This window comes from Staurois parvus, unplaced genomic scaffold (genome assembly GCF_062004578.1).
Source record: "Staurois parvus isolate SC_StPar_1 unplaced genomic scaffold, SC_StPar_1.0 ptg002110l, whole genome shotgun sequence".
Taxonomy (NCBI): Eukaryota; Metazoa; Chordata; class Amphibia; order Anura; family Ranidae; genus Staurois; species Staurois parvus.
The window spans coordinates 215,342-229,938 of record NW_028319906.1 but is presented as its reverse complement, the minus strand read 5'-3'; the positions used below and the strand labels follow the sequence as shown (position 1 = coordinate 229,938).

At 44.1% G+C, this 14,597-nt stretch overlaps 1 protein-coding gene across 3 annotated transcripts in view; it reads right to left on the bottom strand.

Annotated features, from left to right (window-relative positions):
- Nucleotides 1-14,597, bottom strand: part of PAK5 (p21 (RAC1) activated kinase 5) — a 211,932-nt gene that overhangs the window by 61,223 nt on the left and 136,112 nt on the right. For all 3 annotated transcript variants that reach the window (XM_089664941.1, XM_089664942.1, XM_089664943.1), the window contains one exon: nt 3,799-4,584. In XM_089664941.1, the coding sequence (XP_089521067.1) occupies nt 3,799-4,584 (786 nt within the window). The remainder of the gene's footprint in view (nt 1-3,798; nt 4,585-14,597) is intronic.

Sequence of the window (14,597 nt, the reverse complement as noted above, 5' to 3'; positions counted from 1 at the left end):
TTTTTTGCACATTTTTTAATTTATAGCGCAAAAAGTAAAGCGCCCAGTGGCGATTAAATACCACCAAAAGAAAGCTCTATTTGTGAGAAAAAAATGATCAAAATTTCAATTGGGTACAATGTTGCATGACCGCGCAATTGTCAATCAAAGTGCGGCAGCGCTGAAAGCTGAAAATTGGCCTGGTAAGGAAGGGGGTATAAGTGCCTGGTAGGCAAGTGGTTAAAGAATTATTTAAGACCTGAAGATTACACAAAATTCCAAAACATGATATATTTTTTAAATCAGAGACCCTAGAGAATAAAATAGTTGTAGTTCCAATTTTTTATGTCACACAATATTATCATAAAATGTGACATAAATTTTTGTAAAAAAAATACTTAAGTTAATTTTAGGGCACAATAAGCAATAAATTATTAATTTTTTTCATAAAATATAAAAGTCGAGGTTGCATCGAGTAAATAGATATCCAACATGTCAAACCTTAAATTTGCATGAGCTGGTGAAATGAACTTCAGTACCCAATATTTTCTATAGGTGACGCTTTTAACCACCTCCCGTCCATCCGTTGTATATAAACGGCCGGACAGTAGCAGTGCAGGGTCAGATGGCCGTTCAAAAATGCCTCCCCGCCCCCTGCTTGTGCGCGCTCCCTGGGAGCGTGCAGCACCGCGATCCGGTGCCCGCTGTGTCCTCCGGACACAGTGGAACACCGATCGTCGTACGGGACCTCTGTGCGAGGTCCCGATCATGTGATCACTGATTGGCCAATCAGTGATCACATGCAGAGTAGTAAGCAAGATGTCACTTCTGACATCATTGCTTACAACGTGTGAAATCTGTGAATGATCACAGAGGTCACATGGTACAGGGCTATTCACAACAGCCTTGTACCATGTGACAAGCTGTGACCAATCACAGCTCACACAGTATTTCTCAATGGCTGCAAGAATGCAGCTAGAGAGAAGGAGAAATGATTGCTTTTACAGCCTTTATGGGTGTAAAGCAATCAGTGTAAAAAAAAAAAAATCTTCATCACCCCCCACAAGTAGTACAGTGTCACCATGCTGACACTGTACTGCTAGGGTGACAATATGTAAAAAAAAAAAAACACAAATATTAAAATAAAAAATAAAAATGTAAACAAATGTTTAAAAATCATAATTTTTGGTTATAAATGAATTTAGGTTATTTTTTTTTTTTTACTAAAAAGATAACGGAATAAATTTTGGCCAAGATTTATGATGAATTATTAATTATTTGCAAAATATTATAAGAAAAACACTTTTTTTAAACATTTTTGGACTTTTTCATTTACATAGCAATAAATAGTGAATAAATACCACCAAAATAAAGCTTTATCTGTCTCAAAAAAATGCTAAAAAATTGATATGGGTACAGTGTTGCATGACCGCGCAATTGTCATTCAAAGTGTGATAGCGCTGAAAGCTGAAAAATTGGCCTGGACAGGAAGGGGGTAAAAGTGTCCGGACTGGAAGTGGTTAAAGCCCCTTATAGGTCATCAGTATAGTGTACAGAGGAGGTCTGGTGCTAGAATTATGGCTCTCATTCTGGCGTGCGTGGCGATATGTGACATGTGTATCGCAAACGTCGTTTTCTTGCGTAGGCGCCCCAACGTGTGCTTTTACGTTTGTACGTGCGTACATATGTGGGGGTGGGGGGCCTTGAAAATTTTTTTTGGGGGGGGGGTTATATGCTTGGGTGGAACTTTCATTTTATAAAAATTAAAACTTTTTTTTTTTACTTAACTTTTTCTTTTTTTTTTTATCACATAGGGGACAAAAAGTGTGATGATTTTTGGTGACAGGTTCTCTTTATGGAGACATCCAAGGTCTAAAAGACCCCGAATGTCTCCCCTGTGCTCCACTAGATGTAATGCAGTGCACATCGCACCGCATTACATTCTTTCCCGGCCTTGATCGTCGGGAAATCTGCCGGCAGCCACCAAACTGGTCCCGGGCCCGCAGATGGGCAAGCAGAGCTGGCAGGGGGAGAGGCCGGCACTGTAGGCTGCGTAGAAGCAATCAGGCGGCAATGCTGCTGCCCGAATGCTTCCACCTGACAGGTGAGCCCTGCTGCTTGCCCACAGCAGGGCTAAAGGGTAAAAAAAAACGACCTACCCTGCGCCCAGAACTACATGTTCTGAGCGTTGGGCATACAAATTGGACATCGCTGATTAGTTATAGGGCTTGTTCATACATATGACTGCCTTTGCTACCCCTCTGAAAAGTGTTCTATGGTGGATTGCCTTTCAGAGGCATTTGACAGGAGGTGTGGAGGCCATGTGTCGCCTCCTCACTGCCTGTTTTTTTCCTGGTAAATCCTGCACTACAACAATACGACTGCGTGCATTACAGGTGGTTCTGTTGCAGCTGGGGCATGGCCTCATACACCTAAATGTGGTTCCTTCCCCGATTATTCTTAGGTCCTATTTTCGGACGAAAAATTGGTCGAATTTCGACCCATGTATGGCCGGCCTTTCCCCATATCTCACTGCTCTACATCTCAACTTCGGTACTGTAATGTGATGATGTCTTCGGCACAAGACTCTGATGATGTCATCGCGCTACAGTGCTGGGAGTTGAGATGTAGAGTGGTGACAGATCTGTAAGCTGATTGTATACACTCTGTGGTTCCTTCCCCGATTATTCTTAGGTCCGATTTTTGGACGAAAAATCGGTCGAATTTCGACCCATGTATGGCCAGCCTTTCCCCATATCTCACTGCTCTACATCTCAACCTTGGCTCTGTAACGTGATGACGTCTTCGGCACAAGACTCTGATGACATCATCGCACTACAGTGCTGGGAGTTGAGATGTAGAGTGGTGACAGATCTGTGCATGTAAGCTGATTGTATACAATCTGTGGTTCCTTCCCCGATTATACTTAGGTCCAATTTTTGGATGAAAAATCAATCGAATTTCGACCTATATATGGCCGGCCTTTCCCCATATGTCACTGCTCTACATCCCAACCTAGGCACTGTAACGTGATGACGTCTTCGGCACAAGACTCTGATGACGTCATCGCACTACAGTGCTGGGAGTTGAGCTGTAGAGTGGTGACAGATCTGTAAGCTGATTGTATACACTCTGTGGTTCCTTCCCCGATTATTCTTAGGTCTGATTTTCGGATGAAAAATCGGTCGAATTTTGACCCATGTATGGCTGGCATTAGTCCTTATGCACATGGGACATTTTAACAACGCTGGTAACATTAGCTGTGTAAAGTCACGTTAAAAATGTGAGTTTTTCAGCTTTTTTTTTAGCATTTTTGCATTAGCGTTAAGCGGCGTTTTCCCATGTTTTACCCCCCAAAAATATGTTTTTCTGGTCAAAAAAGTCCAAAAACAACGGTTTGCTGCGTTTTTCAGCGTTAGAACGTTTTTACAGCTAAAAAGGCTTCTCTAGAAACCCGCTAGTCCTGTTTTTTCTTTCCAGCCGAAAAACGTCCCTGCCAAAAGACGTTGATTCCAGTCTGTGTGCGTGGACACCTAGGACAGGGGAGGGCAATGTGCGGCTCTCCAGCTGTTGTGGAACTACATTTCCCATGAGGCTTTGCAAAGAACGGACATTGCAAAACTGACAGAGGCATGATGGAACTTGTAGTTCTGCAACAGCTGCCCACCCCTGACCTAGGAGAACATGCTGGGGGGGTTTACTGGCTGTAGAAAAAAACGTCAAACGCCCAAAAAAGTCCCGTGTGCGTGAGGACTAATGATACAATCTTGGTTGCTCTTTAACATATAAAAGTAACAATATAAAACACGGATTTAGTACCTTTGGAATGCACGCTGCGGTTTCCGACAAGCGCGGGTAGGTGTACGAAGCAAAAGAATGCCCTTGCTGGTTGGTCTTCAGTGCACCGTAGGGTATGACTGGTTCTTGAAGGCCTGATCCTGACCTTGACCTTTGTCTTATGGCTGGTTGAGGACTCGTTTGAGTTACATAAGATGACTTGGGTCTTTTATCGTAATCATCCTTAGAAAGACCATCTCCCCATTCACTGTACTCGAGTCTTTCTTTCGAGCCTTCGCTCAGCATGACGGTCCCTGTAATAGAAGGTGGAAAATAGTCCCTGTAGTCCTGAAGAGAAGTACCGGTGACCCTGTTGTAGTCCCATGGTGCTCCACACTGGTCGACAGATTTGCTTTTTGTCTCCAGCTGTGGGTGGTACTCTGAGGCGTAACTCAACATGTCGGTCTTCACGTTTTTAACTTCAGGAAAGTAGGCTTCGTAGGACCTCATTTTAACCGGATGCCCGTTGTGCCTGGCCGGCTTGTGTGCCCTGTAGTAGCCCTCCGCCTCCTCGGCACTCAAACTCCGTTCCTTGTACCTCTCGGAGATGCTGCTTCTGGGGATCTCGGGTTCAAGGCTGTAGTGGGAGAAGGCGAAGAAGCCATTTTCTTCCGGGTAACTCTTGGAATGGTTGGAATGTCCTTGGCGTGGGGTGGGTGGACTTTCTTTTCTTAGGGAGTTGGAACGGGTTACGGAAATGTTGTCGAAGTCTTCAAGCAAGCCATTGATGGAAGCATCTAGAGGGGGTTTACTGCCTCTGACGATAGTCTGGGGGATGAAACAATCACAAAACACAACGATTATTGCTCCTGATCAAAATATTCATTCACATCAAGCGTTTCAATGACCACCAACATTCAGATTCAGTATTTCTTGGTGGCTGTTTAATACATTTGGTGTCAACATTTTGAATTTTTTTTTATATCAGTCAACAAAAACATACTGTTCCTTTTTAAAAATGAGAATCAAAGGCATCCCTACAAACCCCCCCCCCCAAAAAAAAACCGACCTTACTATTTACCCCCATGCAACCAATCCCTACTGTCCTCATAAGCTTGCTGAAACATCTTCAGCATATGACACGCTTTCAGGGTGTTGGTCAAAGGTTTGGTCCTCCAATGCATACAATCAGAATGTCCTCCAATGCATACAATCAGCAAACATGTACAGATATCTCTGTCTTGTGTCAAAGACGTCATCTCGTAACAGTGCCGAAGTTGAGATGTAGAGCAGGTTGAGGATTCGTTTGAGTTACATAAGATGACTTGGGTCGTTTATCGTAATCATCCTTAGAAAGACCATTTCCCCATATCTCACTGCTCTACATCTCAACTTCAGCACTGTAACGTGATGATGTCTTCGGCACAAGACTACGATGATGTCATCGCGCTACAGTGCTGAAGTTGAGATGTAGAGCAGGTTGAGGACTCGTTTGAGTTGCATAAGATGACTTGGGTCTTTTATCGTAATCATCCTTAGAAAGACCATTTACCCATATCTCACTGCTCTAGATCTCAACTTCAGCACTGTAACGTGATGACGTCTTCGGCACAAGACTCCGATGACATCATCGCGCTACAGTGCCGAAGTTGAGATGTAGAGCAGGTTGAAGACTCGTTTGAGTTACATAAGATGACTTGGGTCTTTTATCATAATCATCCTTAGAAAGACCATTTCCCCATATCTCACTACTCTACATTTCAACATTGACACTGTAACGTGATGACGTCTTCGGCACAAGACTCCAATGACGTCATTGCGCTACAGTGCCAATAGTTGAGATGTGGAGTGGTGACAGATCTATACATGTAAGCTGATTGTATGCACTCTGTGGTTCCTTCCCCTGGCACCTACTGTATCCTGTAGTGATACAGGAGCCAGAGAAAGGAGCCAAAGCATAAGGAGGGGGACCAATCATCTGACAGGACAGGTTGTGAAAACAACAGAGCTCAGCATCACGGGCATTGGTAGAGGTATGTGTTAAAGTAGGACTAAGGGCTCATTCATATATGAGATTGAGGGGTGGTAAAACCTTGTGGTTGAGCTGCACTTTTACTGCCTGCCAACTGCTACCCCCTTTTGCTGCAGAGGCAGTGTCAATAGGTGTACACATGCCACGGACATAATGCTTTGCACCCCCCCTCACTTTTGGTGGGCATGAATGGGGCCACTCTGCATGCAGTTGCGACCAGGGGCGGACTGACCATTTGGAAACTCGGGCACCGCCCGAGGGCCCGGGGTCAGTAAGGGGCCCCATGAGATGCCCCTGGTACCTTTTTCATAGGCTTTTTTGAGTTTGGACAAGGACACAGGGGCCCCATGATCCCCTATTGCCCAGGGGCCCTATGAGTTGTCAGTCCGCCCCTGGTTGCGACATGCCATGGTGGGATTCCAGGAGTTAAAGCAGGAGGTAATAAAATGCCTCCCGAACACCTGTCAAATACTCTCTGAAGAGCGGTCCAAACACGGATTGCTCTTCAAAAACAAAAAAATGTTGAACAAGCCCTTAAGGAATTTTTATTGTAATTTTGGATACGGAAGGGAGTGTTGGCACCCCTGTCAGTTTTTTCTTTGTCATCTGTTTTCCATTGGGGAGATTTTCCTTCACTTCCTGTCCCATAGCCAAAACAGGAAGTGAGAGAAAATCCCTCAAAAAAAAAGGAAACCCCAGAACGAGTACTGTTACTGTTCTGGGGAAAACCAAAAATGTAGCATTTCCTTTCAGTTCCGATGATAACAGTAAACATGACAAATAGAGAGGGTGATTCTCCCTAATGGGGGCACAGAGAGGAATAAAAACTGACAGGTGTGGGGGTGGGGAGGTTCCAATTTTATTTTTGTATTTTTTTCTACTTTCATGTATATTTTTATTTATTTTTTTTAACTTATGGTATTATTGATATCAGATAGGGGACCAATAGTCCCCTATGTGATAGCATATGAGTGACAGGGGCAGTGTGTGCAAGGAGGGGGCAGGAGAGGAACAGTGTATACCCTCTCTGTATACACTACTCCCTTACTGGCTGTCACAATAGGTCAGTGCCGGTTTTTAAATGCAATTGCCGGCTTTTTTTTTCTTTACTATAGCTCAGAGAATGAGCTGTCACTTTCCCTGGAGCTAAAGGAAACTTTGTTTCTTTTAGCTCGGGAAAGAAACTAAAAAGAAACTTTGTTTCTTTTAGCTCGGGAAAGAAACTAAAAAGAAACTTTGTTTCTTTTAGCTCAGGGAAAAAGAAGGAGCTATCATTCTCGGAGAGCTAAAACAAACGGGCAGGGTCACCCAGTGACATTACCCAGTGACTCCGCCCCTTTGTTTCCTTCAGCTCCGGGGAAAGTGACAGTTCCTTCTCTGAGCTGTAGTGAAGAAAAAAAAGCCAGCAATTGAATTTAAAAACAATGCCATTTTTTTAAATGTAATTACCATTTTTTTTTTCTTCACTATAGCTCAGAGAAGGAGCAGTCATTCTCGGAGAGCTAAAGGAAACAAAGGGGGGATTTCACCCAGTGACATTACCTAGTGAACAAAAAAAAAGCCAGCAATTGCATTTAAAGACAATTGCATTTTTTAAATGTAATTACCGGCTTTTTTTTTACTTTACTATAGCTCAGAGAATGAGCTGACACTTTCCCTGGAGCTAAAGGAAACTTTGTTTCTCTTAGCTCAGGAAAGAAACTAAAAATAAACTTTGTTTCTTTTAGCTTGGGGAAAGAGAAGGAGCTGTCATTCTTGGAGAGCTAAAAGAGACAAAGGGGCGGGGTCACCCAGTGACATTACCCAGTGACCCCGCCCCTTTCTTTCCTTTATCTCCAGGGAAAGTGACAGCTCATTTTCTGAGCTATAGTGAAGAAAAAAAAAAGCAGGCAATTGCATTTAAAAACAATGCCATTTTTTAAATGAAATTATCGGCTTTTTGTAAACTTCATTATAGCTCAGAGAAGGAGCAGTCATTCTCAGAGAACTAAAGGAAACAAAGGGGCGGGGTCACCCAGTGACATTACCCAGTGACCCCTGCCTCTTAGTTTCCTTTAGCTCCAGGGAAAGTGACAGCTCATTCTCTGAGCTATAGTAAAGAAGAAAAAAGCTGACAATTACATTTAAAAACAATGCCATTTTTAAAATGTAATTACCGGCTTTTTTTTACTTCACTACAGCTCAGAGAATGAGCTGTCACATTCCCCGGAGCTAAAGGAAACTTTGTTTCTCTTAGCTCGGGAAAGAAACTAAAAATAAACCTTGTTTCTTTTAGCTCGGGGAAAGAGAAGGAGCTGTCATTCTCGGAGAGCTAAAAGAGACAAAGGGGCGGGGTCACCCAGTGACATTACCCAGTGACCCCGCCCCTTAGTTTCCTTTAGCTCCAGGGAAAGTGACAGCTCATTCTCTGAGCTATAGTGAGAAGAAAAAAAAGCCGGTAATCACATTTAAAAACCGGCACCGACCTACAGTGACAGCCAGTCACTGTATACATTGCTCCTCTGCTGCCTTTTTTCACCGCCCCTCACATCTGCAGTACACACAGTCCCCTGCATCGGCACCTGTATTGGCAACATGCCGACAGGGCTATTTTTGGTCGGTATGTTTCGGTGGCTGAAATTTCGGTGCATCCCTAGGTGTTCTAAGTCTCCACTCTATTCAAAATTAAAAAAAAAAAAGTAGCCTAACCTTTAGTTACACTTTTATCCTTTTTCAGAGATGCCTTTTTTTTCTCAGTTTTAAAAACATAAAATAAAAAAAATAAATAAAAAGTAAATGTTATGTTGCACCTCATACTAAGATCATTTTTTTGGTTCACATCTGATTAAAAGTTAGCAGCCTCAGCTGTCATTGATAAACTGCACATGTGTATCACAAAGGGGTTTGTTTATTTAAAAAAAATTTAAATTAAAATGAATTGGACAAATGTCACAAGCGTTCGCCCAACTTGCACGAATTCTGACCCTATGTTGCATAATACAGTGATTTTATATGATCACGTGCCCCATCTAGTGGCCATACTGTGGTCATTTTCCTGAAGTTCCTCAACCAGGAAAAATACCACATTACGGCCACTAGATGGCGCTGATGATCACAGGAAATACCTGCATTAAGGAAAATATGATCTGAATTCATGAGATCTGGGTGCGGGTCTGTGAAATGTTTGTACAAACTGCTCCCAAAGTGTCTACAATCATTTCTGCAAATAAATGTGCTGAGGGAAGGGAAGGAGAGACCGACTGCAAACATGTGAATGCATACTGTCCATTCTAGCAAACCAACTGTCACCCAGGCTCCTCCTCCACAAATAGGCAGTTTTGTGGCGTATGCCCCTATGTGGAGAGCTAATCACTGTATGGGGAATCAAGAGACAGCAAGAGAAAGGAAAAAAGAGGATGCCGGGCTAACTAACTGCTAACTGATTGTATCCTTTAAGGCACGAGCAATGAATTCACATTCACAGAGGTCCAGGCAATACGATGTTCTTCACATCACAGCTCCCCTTTACATCAGTGTCCTCAGCCACCCCCCTTCACATCACAGCCCCCCATTAACATCTAAGTCCCCCATTTTTACATCACAGCCTCCCATTAACATCACAGCCCCCCTCTTTACATCACAGCCCCCCTCTTTACATTACAGCCCCCATTAACATCACAGACCCCCTCTTTACATCACAGCTCCCATTAACATTACAGTCCCCTATTTTTACATCACAGCACCCCCTCTTTACATCACAGCCCCCATTAACATCACAGCCCCCCTTAATATAACAGTCCCCCCTTTACATCACAGTCCCCAACTTTACATCCACAGTCCCCATTACCTCACAGTCCCTCTTTTTACATAACAGTCCCTTTACATCACAGCCCCCCCCCCCAATAACACCTCAGCCCCCATTAACATCACAGCCCCCCAATAACATCTCAGCCCCCCTCTTTACATCACATCCCCCATCTTAACATCCACAGCCCCCATTGACATCACAGTCACACTCTTTACATCAACATCACAGCCCTCCCCCCATTAACATTAGTCCCCCTCTTTACATTACAGCCCCAATTTATATTACAGCCCCCCTTCCTCCCTCCCCCTTACATTACAGTCCCCACTTCACATCACAATTCCCCTCTGTACATCACAGTCCCCCATTTTTACACCACATCCCCCCTCTTTACATCATATCCCTCATCTTTACATCCACAGCCCCCATTGACATCACAGTCCCACTCTTTACATCACAGTCCCTTTACATCACATTCCCCCTATTAACATCACAGCCCCCCCCCCCATAACATCCCAGTCCCCATCTTTACATCCACAGCCCCCAAATAATGTCACAGTCCCTTTACATCACAGCCCCCAGTTAACATCACAGTCCCCCCTTTACATCACAGCACCCTCTTTACATCACAGTACCTTTACATTACAGCCCCCCCCATTATCACAGCCCCCCATTAACATCACAGTCTCCCTCTTTACATCATAGCTCCCCATCAACATCACAGCCCCCCATTATTAATAATAATAATATAAATAATAATAAAAATAAAATAAAATAATAGGAAAAAATAAAATAATAATAATACAAATAATAATAATAAAAATAAAATAAAATAATAGGAAAAAAATAAAATAATAATAATACAAATAATAATAATAAAAATAAAATAAAATACTAGGAAAAAATAAAATAATAATAATAGAAATAATAATAAAAATAATAAAAATAAAATAATCGGAAAAAAATAAAATAATAATAATAAATTATAAATAAATAAACATAATAATAATTAAAAAAAATTATTATTAATAATAATATAAATAAAATAATAACAAAATAAGAATAACAAAATAATTAAAAAACAAAAAAACATGTGGTCAAGTACAATATAAATGTTAATCCACACCACATGGACTACACAATAACAGCAATGTCCTTGCTGGTCAATAATATCTATTTACGACTTTTTGCAAGATAAGCACTATAAAAATCTAAAATGGCTTTCTGCTAGTTGCGGCTTTTGGTGAAGCTGCCTGGGCCGGCGTATCGCGGGATGGTTCACAGCCGCCATGACAGAAGCCATATTTCATGAAGTGCCTGTGCAGGCCTGTCCTCTGGTGATAAGATATAATGGATCTGGCCGGGGACACAGCTGTCCTCTCCAGCTCCACCAATGAAGATGAAGAACGGCGTCCCTTCCCACACACCGAATTAACTCTGACAATTATGAAGTAGCTAATTAACGCTTTGCCCTTAGAAGACCTTACATGGAGCGATCCTCATCACAACCATATCCGCTTTACAGGTTACATCACAACATCTGTTATCCTTTGTCATTGTATCCGTTACATCCCATCATCTGCACTTGTTATAGGAAGGTAAAAATAAATCCACAACTCTTGTTACATAAAGGTTTTGTATGAACGGCAGGAATTGTGATGGAGATTTCACAGCGGGGGCAAGAAATGAAATCAGAGGGCTGCTATTAGTGGCCCCATCATTGGTATCAATGGGAGGAATAGTGCCCCATCATTGGTGTCAGTGGGAGTAATAGTGCCCCATCATTGGTATCAATGGGAGGAAATAGTGCCCCATCATTGGTGTCAGTGGGAGGAATAGTGCCCCATCATTGGTATCAGTGGGAGGAATAGTGCCCCATCATTGGTATCAGTGGGAGGAATAGTGCCCCATCATTGGTGTCAGTGGGAGGAATAGTGCCCCATCATTGGTATCAGTGGGAGGAATAGTGCCCCATCATTGGTATCAGTGGGAGGAATATTGCCCCATCATTGGTATCAGTGGGAGGAATAGTGCCCCATCATTGGTGTCAGTGGGAGGAATAGTGCCCCATCACTGGTGTCAGTGGGAGGAATAGCGCCCCATCATTGGTATCAGTGGGAAAAATAGCGCCCCATCATTGGTATCAGTGGGAGGAATAGTGCCCCATCATTAGTATCAGTGGGGGAATAGTGCCCCATCATTGGTATCAGTGAGAGGAATAGTGCCCCATCATTGGTGTCAGTGGGAGGAATAGTGCCCCATCACTGGTTTCAGTGGGAGGAATAGTGCCCCATCATTGGTATCAGTGGGAGGAATAGTGCCCCATCATTGGTATCAGTAGGAGGAATAGCGCCCCATCATTGGTATCAGTGGGAGGAATAGTGCCCCATCATTGGTGTCAGTGGGAGGAATAGTGCCCCATCATTGGTGTCAGTGGGAGGAATAGTGCCCCATCATTGGTATCAGTGGAAGGAATAGTGCCCCATCATTGGTATCAGTGGGAGGAATAGTGCCCCATCATTGGTATCAGTGGGAGGAATAGTGCCCCATCATTGGTGTCAGTGGGAGGAATAGTGCCCCATCATTGGTATCAGTGGGAGGAATAGTGCCCCATCATTGGTATCAGTGGGAGGAATATTGCCCCATCATTGGTATCAGTGGGAGGAATAGTGCCCCATCATTGGTGTCAGTGGGAGGAATAGTGCCCCATCACTGGTGTCAGTGGGAGGAATAGCGCCCCATCATTGGTATCAGTGGGAAAAATAGCGCCCCATCATTGGTATCAGTGGGAGGAATAGTGCCCCATCATTAGTATCAGTGGGGGGAATAGTGCCCCATCATTGGTATCAGTGAGAGGAATAGTGCCCCATCATTGGTGTCAGTGGGAGGAATAGTGCCCCATCACTGGTTTCAGTGGGAGGAATAGTGCCCCATCATTGGTATCAGTGGGAGGAATAGTGCCCCATCATTGGTATCAGTAGGAGGAATAGCGCCCCATCATTGGTATCAGTGGGAGGAATAGTGCCCCATCATTGGTGTCAGTGGGAGGAATAGTGCCCCATCATTGGTGTCAGTGGGAGGAATAGTGCCCCATCATTGGTATCAGTGGAAGGAATAGTGCCCCATCATTGGTATCAGTGGGAGGAATAGTGCCCCATCATTGGTATCAGTGGGAGGAATAATGTCCCATCATTGCTATCAGTGGGAGGAATAGTGCCCCATCATTGGTATCAGTGGGAGGAATTGTGCCCCATCATTGGTATCAGTGGGAGGAATAGTGCCCCATCATTGGTGTCAGTGGGAGGAATAGTGCCTCATCATTGGTATCAGTGGGAGGAATTGTGCCCCATCATTGGTATCAGTGGGAGGAATAGTGCCCCATCATTGGTGTCAGTGGGAGGAATAGTGCCTCATCATTGGTATCAGTGGGAGGAATTGTGCCCCATCATTGGTATCAGTGGGAGGAATAGTGCCCCATCATTGGTGTCAGTGGGAGGAATAATGTCCCATCATTGCTATCAGTGGGAGGAATAGTGCCCCATCATTGGTATCAGTGGGAGGAATTGTGCCCCATCATTGGTATCAGTGGGAGGAATAGTGCCCCATCATTGGTGTCAGTGGGAGGAATAGTGCCTCATCATTGGTATCAGTGGGAGGAATTGTTCCCCATCATTGGTATCAGTGGGAGGAATAGTGCCCCATCATTGGTGTCAGTGGGAGGAATAGTGCCCCATCATTGGTATCAGTGGGAGGAATAGTGCCCCATCATTGGCATGGGAGGAATAGTACCCCATCATTGGTGTTAGTGGGAGGAATAGTGCCCCATCACTGTTGTCAGTGGGAGGAATAGTGCCCCATCACTGGTGTCAATGGGAGGAATAGTGCCCCATCATTGGTGTCAGTGGGAGGAATAGTGCCCCATCATTGGTATCAGTGGGAGGAATAGTGCCCCATCATTGGTATCAGTGGAAGGAATAGTACCCCATCATTGGTGTCAGTGGGAGGAATAGTGCCCCATTGTTGGTGTCAGAGGGAGGAATAGTGCCCCATCATTGGTGTCAGTGGGAGGAATAGTGTCCCATCATTGGTATAAGTAGGAGGAATAGTGCCCCATCATTGGTGTCAGTGGGAGGAATAGTGTCCCATCATTGGTGTCAGTGGGAGGAATAGTGCCCCATCATTGGTGTCAGTGGGAGGAATAGTGCCCCATCATTGGCATTAGTGGCAGGAATAGTGTCCCATCATTGGTGTCAGTGGCAGGAATAGTACCCCATCATTGGTGTCAGTGGGAGGAATAGTGCCCCATCATTGGTGTCAGTGGCAGGAATAGTACCCCATCATTGGTGTCAGTGGGAGGAATAGTGCCCCATCATTGGTGTCAGTGGGAGGAATAGTGCCCCATCATTGGTGTCAGTGGCAGGAATAGTGCCCCATCATTGGTGTCAGTGGCAGGAATAGTACCCCATCATTGGTGTCAGTGGGAGGAATAGTGCCCCATCATTGGTGTCAGTGGGAGGATTAGTGCCCCATCATTGCTATCAGTGGCATTTTTGAAGCGCTCCATTTAATTTTTCCCCCTCTCTTTTTCTTCAATTTAAGTAGGGACAGGTGCGTTCCGGTGCGTTTTTGATGTGTTTTACTGCGTTCCAGTACAGTTTTGTGTAGCAAAAATGCATCCTGTTCTACTTTTTTATTTCTGCAACCGGAACGCACTGGAACTGCGTTCCAGTGTGAACCGGCCCTAAAGGTTTCAATCATGTCTCCCCTTTCCCTTCTGCATTAATTACATAGTTACATGGGTCCAACCAACTACGTGTTGGGTTCCCTCTATGCATGCCACTGCTGATCAGTTCCGACCAAAGACAAGCATCCCGTCCCTCAACCGCTGCAATGATGGTTTCCTTACTACAGTAGCGGTGCAGGGCTTAGGATATTAATACCATAAAAACTAAAAAGGTGATGATTAAAAGTTCAAATATGAGCATAAAACACTATAAAGTTCAAAAGTGACTTTCAGTGCTCCTA